This window comes from Musca vetustissima, unplaced genomic scaffold (assembly GCF_032173495.1).
Source record: "Musca vetustissima isolate MV318-11 ecotype Yass unplaced genomic scaffold, APGP_CSIRO_Mvet_v1 utg242802, whole genome shotgun sequence".
Taxonomy (NCBI): domain Eukaryota; kingdom Metazoa; phylum Arthropoda; class Insecta; order Diptera; family Muscidae; genus Musca; species Musca vetustissima.
The window spans coordinates 16,980-36,101 of NW_026884787.1; the positions used below are offsets into that span (position 1 = coordinate 16,980).

At 34.9% G+C, this 19,122-nt stretch overlaps 2 protein-coding genes across 2 annotated transcripts; both read left to right on the forward strand.

Annotated features, from left to right (window-relative positions):
* Positions 1-3,904: 3,904 nt before the first annotated feature.
* Positions 3,905-4,369, forward strand: LOC133331777 (uncharacterized). Its single transcript, XM_061540151.1, has 2 exons — positions 3,905-4,021; positions 4,145-4,369. The coding sequence occupies exons 1-2, from the start codon at positions 3,905-3,907 to the stop codon at positions 4,367-4,369; spliced, it is 342 nt and encodes a 113-aa protein (XP_061396135.1).
* Positions 4,370-11,344: 6,975 nt separating this feature from the next.
* LOC133331779 (inositol polyphosphate multikinase-like) lies at positions 11,345-12,466 on the forward strand. The gene has a single exon (XM_061540152.1). It carries the CDS (start codon positions 11,354-11,356, stop codon positions 12,464-12,466), a length of 1,113 nt encoding a protein of 370 aa, XP_061396136.1. The 5' UTR covers positions 11,345-11,353.
* The last annotated feature ends 6,656 nt before the right edge of the window (positions 12,467-19,122 follow it).

Consider the following 19,122-nt stretch of genomic DNA (forward strand, 5'->3'; position numbering starts at 1 on the left):
TAAAGAATATTTTCATGGACCTACACAAGGCGTAGATTTTTTAAAGAATATTTTCATGGACCTACACAAGGCGTAGATTTTTTAAAGAATATTTTCATGGACCTACACAAGGCGTAGATTTTTTAAAGAATATTTTCATGGACCTACACAAGGCGTAGATTTTTTAAAGAATATTTTCATGGACCTACACAAGGCGTAGATTTTTTAAAGAATATTTTCATGGACCTACACAAGGCGTAGATTTTTTAAAGAATATTTTCATGGACCTACACAAGGCGTAGATTTTTTAAAGAATATTTTCATGGACCTACACAAGGCGTAGATTTTTTAAAGAATATTTTCATGGACCTACACAAGGCGTAGATTTTTTAAAGAATATTTTCATGGACCTACACAAGGCGTAGATTTTTTAAAGAATATTTTCATGGACCTACACAAGGCGTAGATTTTTTAAAGAATATTTTCATGGACCTACACAAGGCGTAGATTTTTTAAAGAATATTTTCATGGACCTACACAAGGCGTAGATTTTTTAAAGAATATTTTCATGGACCTACACAAGGCGTAGATTTTTTAAAGAATATTTTCATGGACCTACACAAGGCGTAGATTTTTTAAAGAATATTTTCATGGACCTACACAAGGCGTAGATTTTTTAAAGAATATTTTCATGGACCTACACAAGGCGTAGATTTTTTAAAGAATATTTTCATGGACCTACACAAGGCGTAGATTTTTTAAAGAATATTTTCATGGACCTACACAAGGCGTAGATTTTTTAAAGAATATTTTCATGGACCTACACAAGGCGTAGATTTTTTAAAGAATATTTTCATGGACCTACACAAGGCGTAGATTTTTTAAAGAATATTTTCATGGACCTACACAAGGCGTAGATTTTTTAAAGAATATTTTCATGGACCTACACAAGGCGTAGATTTTTTAAAGAATATTTTCATGGACCTACACAAGGCGTAGATTTTTTAAAGAATATTTTCATGGACCTACACAAGGCGTAGATTTTTTAAAGAATATTTTCATGGACCTACACAAGGCGTAGATTTTTTAAAGAATATTTTCATGGACCTACACAAGGCGTAGATTTTTTAAAGAATATTTTCATGGACCTACACAAGGCGTAGATTTTTTAAAGAATATTTTCATGGACCTACACAAGGCGTAGATTTTTTAAAGAATATTTTCATGGACCTACACAAGGCGTAGATTTTTTAAAGAATTTTTTTCATGGACCTACACAAGGCGTAGATTTTTTAAAGAATATTTTCATGGACCTACACAAGGCGTAGATTTTTTAAAGAATATTTTCATGGACCTACACAAGGCGTAGATTTTTTAAAGAATATTTTCATGGACCTACACAAGGCGTAGATTTTTTAAAGAATATTTTTTCATGGACCTACACAAGGCGTAGATTTTTTAAAGAATATTTTCATGGACCTACACAAGGCGTAGATTTTTTAAAGAATATTTTCATGGACCTACACAAGGCGTAGATTTTTTAAAGAATATTTTCATGGACCTACACAAGGCGTAGATTTTTTAAAGAATATTTTCATGGACCTACACAAGGCGTAGATTTTTTAAAGAATATTTTCATGGACCTACACAAGGCGTAGATTTTTTAAAGAATATTTTCATGGACCTACACAAGGCGTAGATTTTTTAAAGAATATTTTCATGGACCTACACAAGGCGTAGATTTTTTAAAGAATATTTTCATGGACCTACACAAGGCGTAGATTTTTTAAAGAATATTTTCTGCGACCTACACAAGGCGTAGATTTTTTAAAGAATATTTTCTGCGACCTACACAAGGCGTAGATTTTTTAAAGAATATTTTCATGGACCTACACAAGGCGTAGATTTTTTAAAGAATATTTTCATGGACCTACACAAGGCGTAGATTTTTTAAAGAATATTTTCATGGACCTACACAAGGCGTAGATTTTTTAAAGAATATTTTCATGGACCTACACAAGGCGTAGATTTTTTAAAGAATATTTTTTCATGGACCTACACAAGGCGTAGATTTTTTAAAGAATATTTTTTCATGGACCTACACAAGGCGTAGATTTTTTAAAGAATATTTTTTCATGGACCTACACAAGGCGTAGATTTTTTAAAGAATATTTTCATGGACCTACACAAGGCGTAGATTTTTTAAAGAATATTTTCATGGACCTACACAAGGCGTAGATTTTTTAAAGAATATTTTCATGGACCTACACAAGGCGTAGATTTTTTAAAGAATATTTTCATGGACCTACACAAGGCGTAGATTTTTTAAAGAATATTTTCATGGACCTACACAAGGCGTAGATTTTTTAAAGAATATTTTCATGGACCTACACAAGGCGTAGATTTTTTAAAGAATATTCATGGACCTCGTAGATTTTTTAAAGAATATTTTCTGCGACCTACACAAGGCGTAGATTTTTTAAAGTATATTTTCATGGACCTACACAAGGCGTAGATTTTTTAAAGAATATTTTCATGGACCTACACAAGGCGTAGATTTTTTAAAGAATATTTTCATGGACCTACACAAGGCGTAGATTTTTTTAAGAATATTTTCATGGACCTACACAAGGCGTAGATTTTTTAAAGAATATTTTCTGCGACCTACACAAGGCGTAGATTTTTTAAAGAATTTGTTTTCTGGGCTTACACAATGCGTAGATTTTTTAAAGAATTTTTTTTCTGGGCTTACACAAGGCGTAGATTTTTTAAAGAATTTTGTTTCGGGGACCTACACAAGGCGTAGATTTTTTAAAGAATTTTTTTCTGGGACCTACACAAGACGTAGATTTTTTAAAGAATATTTTCATCAAAGAATTTTTTCTGGGACCTTCAAAGATTTTTTTCAGAGACCTTCAAAGAATTTTTTCTGGGACCTTCAAAGATTTTTTTCAGGGACCTTCAAAGAATTTTTTCTGGGACCCTCAAAGATTTTTTTCTGGGACCTTCAAAGAATTTTTTCTGGGACCTTCAAATAATTTTTTTCTGGGACCTTCAAAGATTTTTTTTCTGGGACCTTCAAAGATTTTTTTTCTTCAAATATTTTTTTCTGGGACCATACAAGTTGTAGATTTTTTAAGGAGAAACAAAGTGAAGTATATCCTTACAGAGCTTATATCTGGGAAATATTGTAGTTGACAATTTAATTGTGGTATATTTATAATTAAACATTTAAGCCTTACTTACCTCACATAAATAAGATGATAAATATATTAGCTTCAGTAATGCACCACATGTTTCCCCTTATTTCACCATATTTTAACCAAAATTGCATTTAATTGAATAGGTTTTTGGCTTAATAAATCATGCACAAACTTAACACACACGTACGAACCTCTACATGTAGCCGAAATTCTTTCTTCACATTATTTTCGATATTCTATGTAATTTTTCTATAAAATCTTTTAATATTATTTAATAAAACATTATCTGACACGAAATGCACAACAAATTGATTTATAATTTCACATTTAACAACTGAAATTTTTGCAATTTAATGTTTATGAATATTTGTTGTGCCATCACCTTTTTGTTTACGTTTGTTAGTGTTTCTTCTTACTACCGCTCCATTCACACTGCATTGATAGCCGAAATGCAACGACGGCGTTAATCAGAGGAGATCGTGTGACAGTTGACTGTTAGGGCGTTTTTACACTGACTGTGACTATGTTTTATGAGAAATAATTTAATCGTAATTTCCCTTGTATATATGACAAATAAATGATGATTTCTGTAAAAATTGGTTTATTTTTGGGGGTAACTCTAATTTAATTCACAAAATTTTTGAAGTTGTCAGTAAATTAATCACAAAAATACTTTTGAAAATATAAATACGAAACCGAAAATAAGAAAACACATTTAAATCATGGCTAATGTTATACCGGAATGGTCGAAAGCATATCTAAAACGACCACGCAATAATCTAAAATCACATGTATTTATCGATGAAAAGATTAAGTTTAAGCCATCTTTTGAAAAGGATGTAAGTGACTGATTAATCGACTATGTGGTGGGCACATCAGTTCCAAATTCCTAAGATCGCCAGATTAAATTCTAAACATAAAATTTTAACAGTTCTATGTATTTGTAAATCTGTATTTTACAGGACTGTCCTCCATCGATGAGCTGGTTGCTGGGCTGGGAATATTCCCGCCAATGGACCAAAGAACGTGATGAATTCTATAAGGCACGTGAAGATCGCAACAAACCGAAGCACATAAAAAACGATTATAAGAAATGGTTGGAGAAACGTAAACCCAAAGATAATTTTTATTGCAGAGCCCAAGGTGTTAATAAGTTAACGCAAAATAATACACAAATTCGCAAGTAAAGAATAAACATTGAAACGCAAAATTTTAAATAAATATTGAAATGAGAAGCAATAGAAAAAAAGGCATATATTTTAGGTTATGTTAATAGATATAAAACAGTTGAGATTACAGGTCCTGCACCCGGACATCTTTTTATCCTGGAAATTTGTGAAGATTAATGACACTATCACTGTGCTAATGGACGATTGAACTAAAAGGAACTATGAAACGAAACGAATGACAAAGTTCCTTTTGCGGAGTGAACCAAAAAACAGCTAGAATCGTTTCAGGAAGTTGGCATATAAGGTTTTCATCTTTAGCAGAGAGAGTTTAGGGAGAGAGTCTGCTTCCTGTGTATACTGTTTTTCATAGACAGTATCTGTGTAACTACATAGATCCTACTTTATCATTGGTCCTTCGACCCGGATCAGTGACCGATCGTGGAGAAATAGATGCTGACGAATTTAAGTAAAGGTCGAGGGAATTTTTTCAGCTTGGTTGATAATCCAAATGAACACCAAAAAGTATTGAAAAATAAAATTGGCAGTCTTCAATTGGAGAGACGCGAAGAAATCTTAGGTCAGCGTAGCTTGTGTCCGATATGTTTTACTAATGCTATGATAAATAATTTAAGGCGAAAAGCTGTGACGTGGCGAAGTTACGGACAAGAAATAATGAACTATGAATATCGGAAGACTGCCAATGTGTTCTTTTGCTGGCCTAACTTCTTCTCCAATATATCCATCCACCGATTACGAACCACGGGATCTTTCCCTTCATCGGGTAGCACTGTATCACCCGCATATGCACAGTCGTATCCAGTCTATCGATACCCCTGCGAACATGTCAATAATCGTTAGTAGAGCGCTTATCTCTCGGTGCCGAGGCTCTGTCTGACTCATCTACTAGGGTAAGGGGATCCATTGCCTAGAAGCTTCCCAGACAAATTGTCTCGCCGTCAACACCTTCTTCCTTGCCGCAGTCTCCTTCTGACTCAGGATTTTATTTTTTTAAATTGTTTAACTAAATATTCTCTCGTTTACACATGTTCGCTACGTGAACAGACGGTCCTTTCCAAAGATCTCCTGCTGATATCAAATGTTCATCTATAGACCGGAGTCCGTACTATAGGCTTCCTATGTTAGGTTTTTATTGACCTACAATAGAAGTGAGAAGGCTAAGTATTTAGCTGGAATCCTGATATTTGGAGTAAGGATCACTGTTGGGGTGAATGTTTCGGGTATGTAGGAAATTTTAAAAATTCGTACTAATGTGAAATAAATGGTACCGAATTTGGTACAATTTGAATTTTGGGAGAACCGATTAAGCTAAAATCATGAAATATGGACTTAGAATCCTTATTGGGGGTTGGTGTAGCTTTGGGATATGTATAAATCTTTGGAAATTTGTACTAATGTGTACTAAATGGAACCAAATTTGGATTTGGGTGAACCAAGATTTCCATTGGTTGTATAATATAGGTAGGTTTGTAAACTCGTACTTATGTGTACGAAATTTGGTACTATGGTCGAAACTATAGAGCTGGACCCCTGAAATTTGTAGTTAAGATCATGGTTGGTCTGTGTGATTTGGGTATGGATGAAGTTTTCGAAATTCGTACTAATGTGTCCTAAATGGTACTAAATTTGGTACAATAATATTTGGGCGAATCGATCGTGTTGAAATCGTGAAATTGGGAAATATGATTTCTATTGGTACTACATTTGGCAAAATTAAGAAATGGGTAAACCTATAGAGCTCGAATCATAAAATTTTGAATTAGTTTTGGTAATAAGTACTACGAGAGTGCGAAAGGTAATAAATGGTAAACTCGAAAAGAAGATTGCCTCCTACAAATTTGTCCAGGATATTGACTTCGATAATATAATCTTTATTAATGAATAACTTATATTATTATCAATTTTTTATTTTAATATATTTGTTTTCTTCACCCTGATCCACACTAAAGTAATTTTATGAAACACATTACATGCAATTACTTTAGTGTGGACCAGGACTTCGTTGCAAAAATCAAGCCATTTTCCTGATGTTAATAGACGCATTGTTGAGCTATACTCAACTATATTTTATATGACATTGTAGAATAATTTCCCATATTAGGACATCGAAAAACATTGCAATCCATTTACGTAGAAACAAAGTATTATTATCTGTATCTAGGTTCACATTAACCCGATTAACTCTTTCATTGCGTTTTACTTGACATATTCCCACCACTGAGAATGTGACAAGTAATCCACCACAAAAGTGAGATAATCACAATAATGTAACCACGCCCATCTTTCATTTTCTGCTAAGATTTCCCCTTAATCAGCAAATTCTTTAAGCCTTGCGCGGGACAACTTTTGTAGACTTTTGGTTGGCGTTTTTCTATCCATTTCCAATAGTCATTTTTAATAAATTTTGGTTTTGCCTTTTTGGCACGATCTTTTAGGAAATCATTTTTCTCTTGCGTCCAAATGCGGGCATATTCCATGCTCAAAAGTAGATTCATATTAATGGGACTGTTCTAAGAGAGATTAAGGAGACGAATTAATATATTTTCAAAATATAGAATGTGTAAATCTCACCTGAACTTCATAGGATGGTTGAAAGATTCGCGGATTCTTTAACATAATGTGCGACAAAATGTTATCGGTTGGTTTGAGCAGACAGGCCTTTTCCCATTCATTTTTTAATTTTTGCATTATTTGCGGAATATGTTGATGAAAAATACGATTTGAAATGGCGGAAAATTTTATGAGGAGAAGAAATTTTGTTTACAAATAAAAAATTAATGAAATTGTATTTATCAGAGATGGAAATTTAAATGTGTTTATTGAAACTTGTCATGACACAATTGCTCTGTTCCACAACCTGCAAGAATCTTCCAATAAACAAAATGTATTTTAATTTCTTTAGCTATGACAGATTTCCTCACTGAACTCCCTCCAAATCTCTCCAACAACGTAATGTATCCATCAACATAGTTATCATTAACACGTGATATCCTCTACCCTGGTGGATTGGATTGATGTTTTGTTGAAAACAGGGTTGTCGCGGCGAATTGATCTTGGAGTCAACCCCGCGACTATTCACCTAATATAAATGAAGTAGCGTTGAAACTCCCTTTATATGCCAAATACCTCGCCAACAACCCAGGCCACCGTTTATCGTGGAATAAGAACGAAGAGGAGCGTACAACGTAATCAGATCTCCTGTTTTAAGATGGGAGATTAATGAACATCTGCTTTGTCAATGCTCCACGATTCGATGCAGAAGGCAATGGACTTGAAGGCTCGGACGAACATTATAATAGATGGTATGTGTCGTAAGGGCTTTGCTGACAGGAGGGTAGTGTTCCGGTTCCCAATACGAATTGAGAACATTGCTGTACCCGCATCTTAATTGTGCCAGAATTGAACGGGTTTGCTTAGAAAGAAGCCTATCACTGCCTGAAATTGCAGGATGATGTTGGTGAAATAATTTACTGCATCTGTAATTCGCTATCGCCAACCTGTTAACGTCCGATGGAATGACGTCTTGAATGCCATCACGATAGCGCCTGAAGTCCTGATGTGTCGCGGGGATGGATCTGCCATGACTGTGTGATGGTTGGGATGATACGGCAGATAGCATGCCAGCGGGAACTGTCTAATCAACAACACATTATGTTGCTTGACTGACAGCATCCTGGTATCCTCATATAGATGATCGAGGCTCGTCGTCTGGACACTGCCGGTTGCAATTCCGAGTGCAATATTTTGTGTTGTTTGCAAGGATCTCCATTGTGTGTCGGTAAGGAAAGAAGTCCAGACTGAGGCAGCATAATTAATGATGGAGCGACCTATGGTCTTGTATGTCGTGACCAACGTTTCTTTATCCTTCTCCCAGGAGGTACCAAACAAAGCTTTCAGAAATTTATTCCTAGCTTTCTCGTTCTAGTTGATGTAGTTAGAATGCGAGAAGAAATGATCGAGGTTATAGAATACAACCCCAAGGATTTTCGGATTATGAACGGTGGGAATGCTCCTACCTTCAGTGGAAATGTCAAGTTCTAAATGGACTTCTCGCGCCCAGGAAGTGAAAAGAGATAAAGCTTGCTGAACTCTATTCCTAGCTTTCACCTTCTTATTGATGTTGTTTAGAATGCAAGAACAATTGAAGGAGGTTATCAAAGACCACCCCAAGGATTTTCGTATTATGGACGATGGGTATGCACCTATATTCAGTGGAAATGTCAGGTACTAAATAGACTTCTCGCGTTCAGGAAGTGAAAAAAGACACAGTATAAATTTAGATTGCGCTCCCGAAAGAAGTTGGTGATGGTGGCAGGATGCGCACCCGAAAGATAGTTGGAAATGTTTGCACTCTTATCGTCAATGGTCTAGCGACATTTGGAATTTTGGCCACGGAAATCGACGAAGGCTTGCCACCCAAGAAGGTAGTTAGCAAGCCAACGCTGGATATAACTCGGAAGGGTGGAATTTGTGATGTCGGATATCAGCTCGAAGAGATCAACAGTATCAAATGCCATGGACAGATCAAAGGCGGTCATAATGGTCCATTCAGGTGGTCGTGGCTGATTGAGGTCATTCGAAATCTTGGAAGTCATTTCTTACAAAGCCGTTGTTGTGCTACATCTTTCCCTGAAACCATGTTGGTGTTCCAGGGTCGGAAGAAATAGAGACTCTAAAACCTTGGCTACTGGTGAAAGAAGAGACATCGGACGATATGATTTGGAGATAATTGCCTCTACCTTACTGGATGGATCTCCGGATAGCTGCTCGATTGATCCTGTTCTGCGAATATGGATGTTCAATGAATTGGCTGCAGAACTGCAATGCAATTTTTTTGACATCAGAAAGTTGAATGTTATTAATGGAAAATAGTAGGGAGATTTTCATTTCTTTTGGAACCATTTCAATTCTGCTCAAGCATCTAGCATCTATTTCAGCGCTTAGATGCAGGATTCTGTCGTCAGCGGGGCTTTCGGTATGAAGTTGCCCACGGGAATAAAGCGTTTTGCCGTTTTTGGAATAGTTTTACGGAATGTCTTCTCTCCCTTTCTGGCACATACGGTTGGCGGCATAGGCCATAAGGAGTTCTCAGTGAATTTTGTGAAGTACGCTGATCGGGCTCCACTACTGTGACCAGAATGAGAATATGGTTTGTATTTAAAGGAGCGATGACTGGCTATGAAAATGTCCGCAGTGCTCGAACACCTGCCAGTCATTCTAGTAGAGGATTCTTCATTGATGGAAGCGAAATCGAACTTGTATATCTGGTTTGCAATAAGATCTCATGATGAGCGTTAAAATCGCCAAGTACAATTTTATGATTGGATCACAATTTCAGAATCGTCGGAATGAACTGAAATGCTCAAACCCTCCAGGAAAGGATCAGACTGGGATGGAGACGGAGGGAAAGTCAGGGTATATCTCACATCTCGCTGGATGAGGAATCCGAGATGGTCTCTGTTACGCCGAATGATATTATAATTCCGGGAATAGGATAAGGAACAACTGCTGGTAAAATTCGTTTATTGCAAGGCAGCAATGAGGGTATTGTTTTCATGCATGAAGTTTGTGATCTCCATTATCTTATTCCTAAGACCATTACAATTAAATTGCATGATTAGGAATGAGGTATTTGGAGCACTCCCCTGCATGGACTGCTGATGTAGGTGCCCTTGTGGAAGCAGGCGGATAGACGTATTCGGCCAACAGAAAACCTGCCTTTAACGCTGTTGTCTGGCAAGTTTTGAGCATTCGATGTTGTAATTGGAGGACTAGAAGGAGTGTTAATCGAAACACTAGAATGATTTTCTACTTGATGTATGGCTATACACTAGTACCCGCACTAGTAACAGTACTACCAGATAGAAATCTAGACGGAGTGCTAGCCGTAGTACTGGAAGGACTCAACTGGAATCTAGGGGATATTGCTGGATTACTAATGCATCAATCGGCTACAAAGCCGATCGACTGCCTTTAGACAGCCGCGCATCCCGTATCCTAACCAAAAATGTAAACAAATGGTCTATCCCGTACTCCAATAATCTACTAGATTTTACTATTTTCTTTTATAATATAAAGGAAAATTCGTTATCGTAGTTAAAAGTAGTAGATTCTTGCAGTGCAGGAACAGACCGAACCAAATTATATTTATTTTGAAAATGAAATATTTTCAAAATCCTCAAAATAAAATTTGAAAAACATGAATGAAAATCTATCAAATTTATATTTCTATCGCATCCACATCTTTCCTATAATTGAGCCATTGACACTTATTTGTGTAGCACATATGAAAATGCAAGAAATGGCGAGTTATTCAATGAAGAAAGATTAGCTTCCTCAAACTTTCCCAGCAGGCAGATTGAGTAAATTGAATACGGGAGCATATTTAATAAAGAACAATTTCAAATTGTATGCGTTCCCAATTTTCCTGTTGGGTGATTTTTAAAAACATAATTTGTCAAATTCATATTGACACTAGTATTACGTTGGAATCAAATTAGCTGGGATTTGCTGTTACCTTCTATAATTGTACCATGGGTGTTTTTAGTCCATTTCTAAATCATTTTTCTGTTTATCATTTCAGATTACCCTTGTCTTACAAGAACGCGTTACCAACCCACGTATTTCAACTTTTTTCCTTACTACGTTACCCATACGTTACGTACTGGACTAACTATATCGCAGCAGTAGACTGCTTGCAGCAACAATTTCCGTTGGTTTTGTCGTGTTATCGCCAAGATATTGCATTTATCGATTTTCTCACAAATCACACACACCAAACACTTATCGATTTATTTTGCATTAGTCGCCCGCTAATACAGGAAAGAAGTAAAGGAAAATAAATACAAATCAGCGCATGGTGCTCGGTGTGAATCATTGCAGTTTAGCGGAATAAAATAAACTAACTCGATTAAGTTCATCAGTGTGGTATTGGTTAGTGGAGGTAAAGCCCAAGGAAGGAAAGAAAATCGCACCGAACTGACAATGAACCAAAATCAACCACAGTTGCCTAAGGGTATTTGTGTGCTGGAAACACAAGTGGCGGGCCATTTGTTCACCAACAACACAGCCGCTTTGGGTATGCTTAAGGATGAAACTATCGGATGTGTATTAAAGCCATTCGGCAAACCGGAGTGTGGGGCCAGGGAGTTAAGTTTCTATGAAAATCTACAGCAGACCAATGACCCTCTACTAAAGAAATTGCAAAATTTCATACCAAAATTTTATAAGAAAATAAGACTGGAGGTGAATGGTAAGGAGCATACATTTTTCCAATTGGAAGATTTAACACATGGCATGCAGAGACCATGTATAATGGATATTAAAGTGGGTAAGCGGACATGGGATCCATTGGCTTCGCCGCACAAATGCAAAGTGGAGGAGGAGAAATATGCCCGTTGTAAACAGGTGTTGGGCATATGTTTACCCGGTTTCCAGGTGTACACGGCAGAGGGTTATCAGAAGTATGATCGTGATTATGGTAAAAAATTAGATGCCGATGGTTTGCGTGCAGCCTTGCGAATGTTCCTAAATGGCCAGGAAAGGGTGTGTGAGGCGCTAATCGAAGAATTGCTCAGGCAGTTGTATGATATCCGAGAATGGTTTCGGGAACAAAAATATTTCCATTTCTATGCCAGCTCTCTGCTTATCGCCTATGATTTTGTGGCTTTACAAAAAAGACTGCAGACCACAACCGGTACGACTACGACGAATGGACAGCAGCAGCAACAGCGTGAAAAATGTACAGCATGCCAAAAATCAAAACAGCAGCAACAACAACACCAAAACCACCAACAGCAACATGACGGCCACCACCACCACATACCGAATGGTAACAGCTTGCATATTTGTGAAGTTGCCGATAATTACGATAATGATGATGACTATGTAGATGGTTACCACCCCTCAGCTCCTCCACGTCTCGCAACTAAAGAGGTTAATAACCAATGCTGCTGCACATGTCTGGAACGTTATGTTAAGGTTAAAATGATTGATTTCGCACATGTATTTCCGGCGACAAATAATTCATTGGATATGAATTATCTATTTGGGTTGGAGAGTCTTATTGTCATACTAGAGGATATGTTGCAGCGATAATATGACAAAAACAACAACAAACTACAACAATAAGCAAAAGTGCATAACACACAAATTTATATTTTAAGCCAAAAAAAAAAATGCAATTTTTGGAGACACCAATTTTTGATTATGTAGTTACATATATATGTATAGGATGTGTGTGTCCATATCCGCCCCCTTCCGAGAACACAAATTTTAGTGATACAAAAAATATGATGTAAAAGAAGAGAGGGGTTAGTTGTAGTGGTGCCCCACTATATCCCTGCCCCCACTCCGACTACCACCACCGTTGCCGTAGCCGCTGCCATCAACGTCTTCACATTCGTCGTAAAGCGTGCTAGACTCATTCATTATTCTTCAGTGCATTAAAATGACAAAAACAACAAAGAAAGAAAAAACCAAAACAGTTATCATATGCCTTGCCGCTGGCTGGTAGTACTACTATTAACCCAAAGTACATTGAACCCTTTTTTCATAAACGTATTATATTATATACTATACTATATATAAATATATTTATAAATATTTTATGTCACAAATTATCCACGATAAGGAAGAGAGAGAAAACAATACAACAAAAAAAATTAAAAGTTAAATAATAAGAATAAAAAAATAAAACAATGCATGAGAAATTAAATGCAAAAAGAAATCTTTTATCTAAAGACAATTTTGTTGACAGACAAAACAAAACTTTTTAAAGAGATTAAGGCCCACAAGTCGGAATGCCGAGATTCCCATTTAGTCAACAATGTAAGTATCCTCTAATAACATATAAATTCATTCTCAAAGAAACTCATATTAATGATCTGTTCCCGTACTGCAAGAACTCATTCTCAAAAAAACTCATATTAATTTTGTTTATATTTTAACCCATTTTTTCATAGTCCCCAGCGACAGGTAGTAACCCACATTTTCCAAATATAGTTTATATACCTTTCACAAATACAAAAAGCTTATCTACATTTCTTCTAATAAAACATTGCCCCATATCAGTAATTTCTGTTGTCATTGTGGAACTCGAAAACAATAAATAAATATAAACAGATATGTAATTAAATTTGTTTAAACAAATTCAATTCAAATACTTCTACTACAGTCGGACTTCTATAACTCGAACCAACATTATCCGAAAACCAGTGTGGAAAGTTCAAAAGTCGGACGGGTCCGACTATATGATATCCTTCATCACTTTTCCGAATTGCCCTCGGGTACACACTGCCCTCGTGTGTACCCGAGGGCAGTTCGGAAAATTCTAAGCCTAGCACAAAAAGTGCGGTATAAACAGCCTGTTATGAACACCTGTTAAATTTAGTTTCGATCTGGGAACTCAGATAGAAACAGGTGTGCTTTCATTGTAAAAAATACGTATGCGTCTTTTTTGAACACTTATTTCTATATGAAGGAGTTGCCAGATCGAAACTAAATTTAACATGTGTTCATAACAGATATGGAAGTTTCCAAAACACTTAACATTTTTTCTGTTTATACCGCACTTTTTGTGCTAGGCTAAGAACTTTCCGAACTGCCCCCGTACAAGAGTTTCTAATATATCCTGTAGATAGAACAGACATAGCATCGTAGGAGGACTATTGAGATGGAATCGGGCGAAATTAAATTTGTGATCTACATAGATATTTGAACCAATTAAAAAAAACCTCATACACATATGTACCATTCCAACATAAATTTTTGCACCATTTATATAAAATCGGACGAAACTATATGTGGGAGCTGTATCTAATAATGATCCGCTTTAAAGAAAACTTCGCATACGTCAATCTGGACCTAATTTAGTACGCTGTGCAATTTTTTTCTCAATCGGACAAATATTGGGAGTTAGGTGCATCATTCACAAAAAATCGGACGAAAATATATATGGGAGCTATTTGTAAATCTGAACCGAATTCAGATAAAACTTCGCATAGATCAATCTATTTTGTCTCAATCGTACAAATATTTTGAGATTTTAATGCATCACACGTAAAATCGGACAAAACTATATATGGGACCTATATCTAAATCTTAAACGATTTTAACAAAACTTCGCATACATCAGTAAGGATCTAATTCAGTGCTCTGTGCAAAATTTTGTCTCAATCGGACAAATATTGGGAGTTTGGTGCATCATTCACATGAAATCGGACGAAACTATATATGGGATTTCCTATATCTAAATCTAAACCGATTTCAACGAAACTTCGCAAACATAAGTATGGACATAATTCAGTGCGCTGTGCAAATATTTGATTTATGGAATTAATTATAATTTGCCTCCTTAGTGCCACTGTCACTGAATGCATTTTTCGACCTAATGAAAATTCGTCTTATCCAAGTTTGACTGTACAACAACATTGTAGGTTAGAGGCGGCTATAATTGTAAATATTAACCTTGAAATTGGAGCAAATTAAACAACTATACAAACTTATAATAGTAACGTATACAACGAAGATATAAATAACTATCTTATCATTATCTTTCATTGAAATACGTGTCTGCCTCTTAGAAGATTATTCCATAACAATAATGAGTCATACTGTTGTTTTGTATTGATGAAATGCATTTGAATTACTAATTGAAAATTAATGCTAAATTTATACGACAACATTGATTTAAAAATAATAAATGTTCTACATTTTTTTTCTAGGCCTCATTGCGCTGTAGTACCTGTTTACTAAGTTAATCATTTCAAATCTTAGGTAACAAAGTGATAACAACAAATTGCTCATATTTTCTATAGAGAGGGCATATAGATATTAGGTTTTAAAATAGATTATTGCCTTATTTATTAACACCTAGAAAATATGAATGACAGTCAATAGGGTCATTATTATTTGTGCGCTTCTTCGAGCCGGCTCAAAATTAAAATGCCAATTGTGGGAATCTACACAGGGAAATTATGGCTAGTAAGTTAGTAGCCTCAAATATATTTCTTTTGTGGAAGCATTTTCCTCACAATTATCACTAACGAAGATATAAAGGAACTAAAGAGGAAAATAATGGAAAAGGCAATTTTTTTATAGTTTTGGGATAACAACGACCGCTTGCCCAGGACAACAGCATTGATTGTGATTCAGTTAATAAGAGTTTTTATTTACAAAAAATCGATCTTTAAAATACAGTGAAAGCATACAAGGTACGATATTTAGTACAAAAATAATATAGAAATTATAACATAATTAAATTACACTAGGGAAAGAATTTCCTCTTCAAGTTTAAGGCTCGCACCTAAATTCTACGTGTGTACGATTATGTCACCCTAAGGACATTTTTGATGACGGGCATGATAACTCCTCACTGGAACATCGAAATCCGAGAATTCCAACGGTGTTAGAAAGAGTACATGTCTGGCTCTCGTATGAACTAGGATTATTGACTTCGCACAAACTTAAATACGAATATATTAATGATAACCATGTAAATAAGATCCATGTCAATATAGGAACATGTTTGGGTAATGCTCGATTTCAGGTATTTTTATGATCCATTTGGGATTTAACCCCTTGAGAAAGAAACCCCTTGGTGTGGACCAACGGGTCCTATATTAAAGCTTGATATATGTATGATGGCATGATTTTATTTTTTTTTAATTTTCAGCAAAAAGTTGACCGTTTTGTGTGGAAGGTACCAGAAGGTGTGGACCGACCGGTGTGCATATTTGCCATCAAATCGGACATATCGCACCATAGGGTTTGGAATAACAATTTCAATATATTAACCAATTGTGGAGGAGGAACCCATAAGGATTGGAGCGATAGGTCCAAAAATTGGATTCGATTTAGGCTAGCTAGAAATATTACGATGACGAAAGTTTGAGAGAACTTTGTATTTTCCGTTCGTGTTATATACGATTTACAAAGTTTCAAAATTTTGAGCCTTGGTGTGGGAGGTACAAGAAGGATTGGAATGATAAGTTCCATCTCCCAAGAAGATACAGGAATGTTAAAATATTAGGTTGTGCAATGATCTGTTCTCATGCTATTATAAAATTAACTTTCAACAAAATGTTTACCATTTTGTGTGGCACCAGGAGGAATGGACCGATTTTTCATTCTTCGAACTTTATTTGAGTTTGAAAGATATTACGATGTGCACAGTTTGGATCAAATCGGACTTTCCATTTGCCTAATATTGGATTTAAAAATTGTGTCTTTTTGGGGTTGAGATACCATCTTCTAATAACTTGTGCAAAGTTTGGTTCAAATTGGTTAGCTCGTTCGCATGATAGTATAAAAACAATTGTAACTCAGAAGAAAGAGTTGACCGATATTCTCCATTTTCAAACATGATTTAAGTTTAAATGAAATATTGCGATGTTAAAAGTTTGGATGAAATCGGACACTCCATTCGAGAGTTAATTGTCTAAAACGTAGAGTGAAAGGTTAATTAGGTCGTATTTATTCATCGAAAAATACAAATACCAGTAAAACGGTAGGGACATTACTAAAAAATCGATCATAACGTGACTAGTCATAAAGGTCGTGTGGTGACAATCTTTCTTAAAAAAAACTTTCTGACAACTAAGTGGCCACGACTTCCCAAATAACGAATATTGAGTGTTATCTTTATATAGGGTTTTACTAAATAGGCATATAAAATTATTAATAGGCGCATACATTATAATATTACAAAAAAAAATAGGCAGCTGGAGTCAAGTAGAGGACCAAATCTTTTTAGTCTAAAGAACCGATACAAATTATATAAAAAAAACTATTATATTGAAATATAACATTTTTCCAAAGATTTTATTGTTTTAGTAGATTTTGATATCCCAGAAAATAAAATTATATATTTTGGATCTTTAGTGAAATTCTGTAACTAGTTAACAACAAAAATCGCAACAATTTATTGCTGATCAACAAAATTGTTTGTAATTTGACGAACGCAACAAATTAAAGTAGTATCAAAGGCATAAATGATTCGACCTAACCGAACTTTCGCCGTTTTTCTTGTTATTATTAACTCATATCAACGTTATACATATTTGTGTGAGCCTAATCCATATTAACTAATTTCAAAATCAATAATGCAGTTGCAGTTTTAAAACAAGTTAACTTTGCGCAACACCTGTAAGTGCTAAAAACACACTTTTTAATACAAATACTGAAATTCGTACATATATATGAATGAGTGTATATGCAATGAAATAATTAAACTTAAATAAACGCCAATTGGCTATGTGGAGAGTGTAACTACCCTTTTAAAATGATTAATTCACTGGGTTTCGTATAAATGTGTGTTTTGTACTGAAAAAATGCATAAATTCCAGAAAAAAAAAAAATAAAAACAAGTAACGATAATTTGTCATTTGAGTGCGGAAATATAAATGATTTACATAATCTTATTGACTAATTAAGATATAAATTGTGGCTCCCATATAAATAATGTTTCAATGGGAAATTTGATTATTATTTTATTTCTTATTTTTAAATTGCTAATTAAGATATACGGAATTCTTAAGTCCCTGCGGAAATTAATTTCGACTACATTTCTTCCTCATAGAGGAATTCATATTATCCTTTAAATAAAATTAATATATAGAAATTATTAATGAAATATGTATGTTTATAATCGAAATGTAATTTTCAATAATTTCATATCATTTTTTTTGAAAAAAAAAATATTTTTTTAAAAATCAGTAAAATAACATTTGAAGAAATCCACGTATAGGGAAAAATATAGGCCATAAAAAATCCAGGTCATTAACAATTTTTTTTAAATGCTGGAAAAATATTTTTTTTTTTAAATCCAATATTTTTTTGAAAATCCAACATTTAGGAAAAAATATATTTAAAATAATAAGTTGAACAAAAAAATATAAATTTCACGACAGAGAAATATTTTTTAGAAAATCAAAAATGAATGCCCTGCAAAATATATTTATAAGTTCGCGAGCGAAGCAGTATAGTCTGACGGGGTTGACCATCTGCGTATATATTTCGAGTCATCTTGACCGATTAGAGCTCAATAGCTCCTCTTTCTTGCCTTGTCATTTACTCCGAATCTTATTTCCCGCATTGAACATTTAGGCCATTATCAAAACAGCCCTTCTTCTTAAGTCGCGTCGTCTTTCACCATAACAGAAACTTCATATATAATCTCAAAACGATCAGCGTGACATTTCTGCGCTCTAGGGTGGTAATGGTAATACTAAAGATTATCATAATGGGTAGAAAGTTAATATATATACGTATAACTCCAGCATCCGAATAAATACAACAATACAGGAATCTTGGTCATTTTGACCCGCTAAATATTGATTGATTGTCGTAAAAAGATCAGACTCCTTTCTCCGAATAAAATTTTATAATGTTCGGATCATATTTGTATCACTTAGAGCGATACAAAAATAAAGTTGCTGGTCTATTTCATACAGTAAATATTATCCGAACATTCCCATAAACAAAGAGGGATCGATTGACCCATAACTGAGGCCTAATTTTTACAAATTATAATGGCAGACGGAGGAGGAGCGCACATGTCTAGATCGACTCAGCTAGTAGAGATATAACGATAGGTATTCTAAAAGGTAGGTCTAGGACCAATATTTCCCGGCGTTACAAAATTTTAAATTGAATATAATGTATACAGATTCTCATAATTGTTGGTTAAGAATATTTTTATACCCTACACAACTATGTTGTCAGGGTATTATAGCTTTGTGCAGCCCCAAATG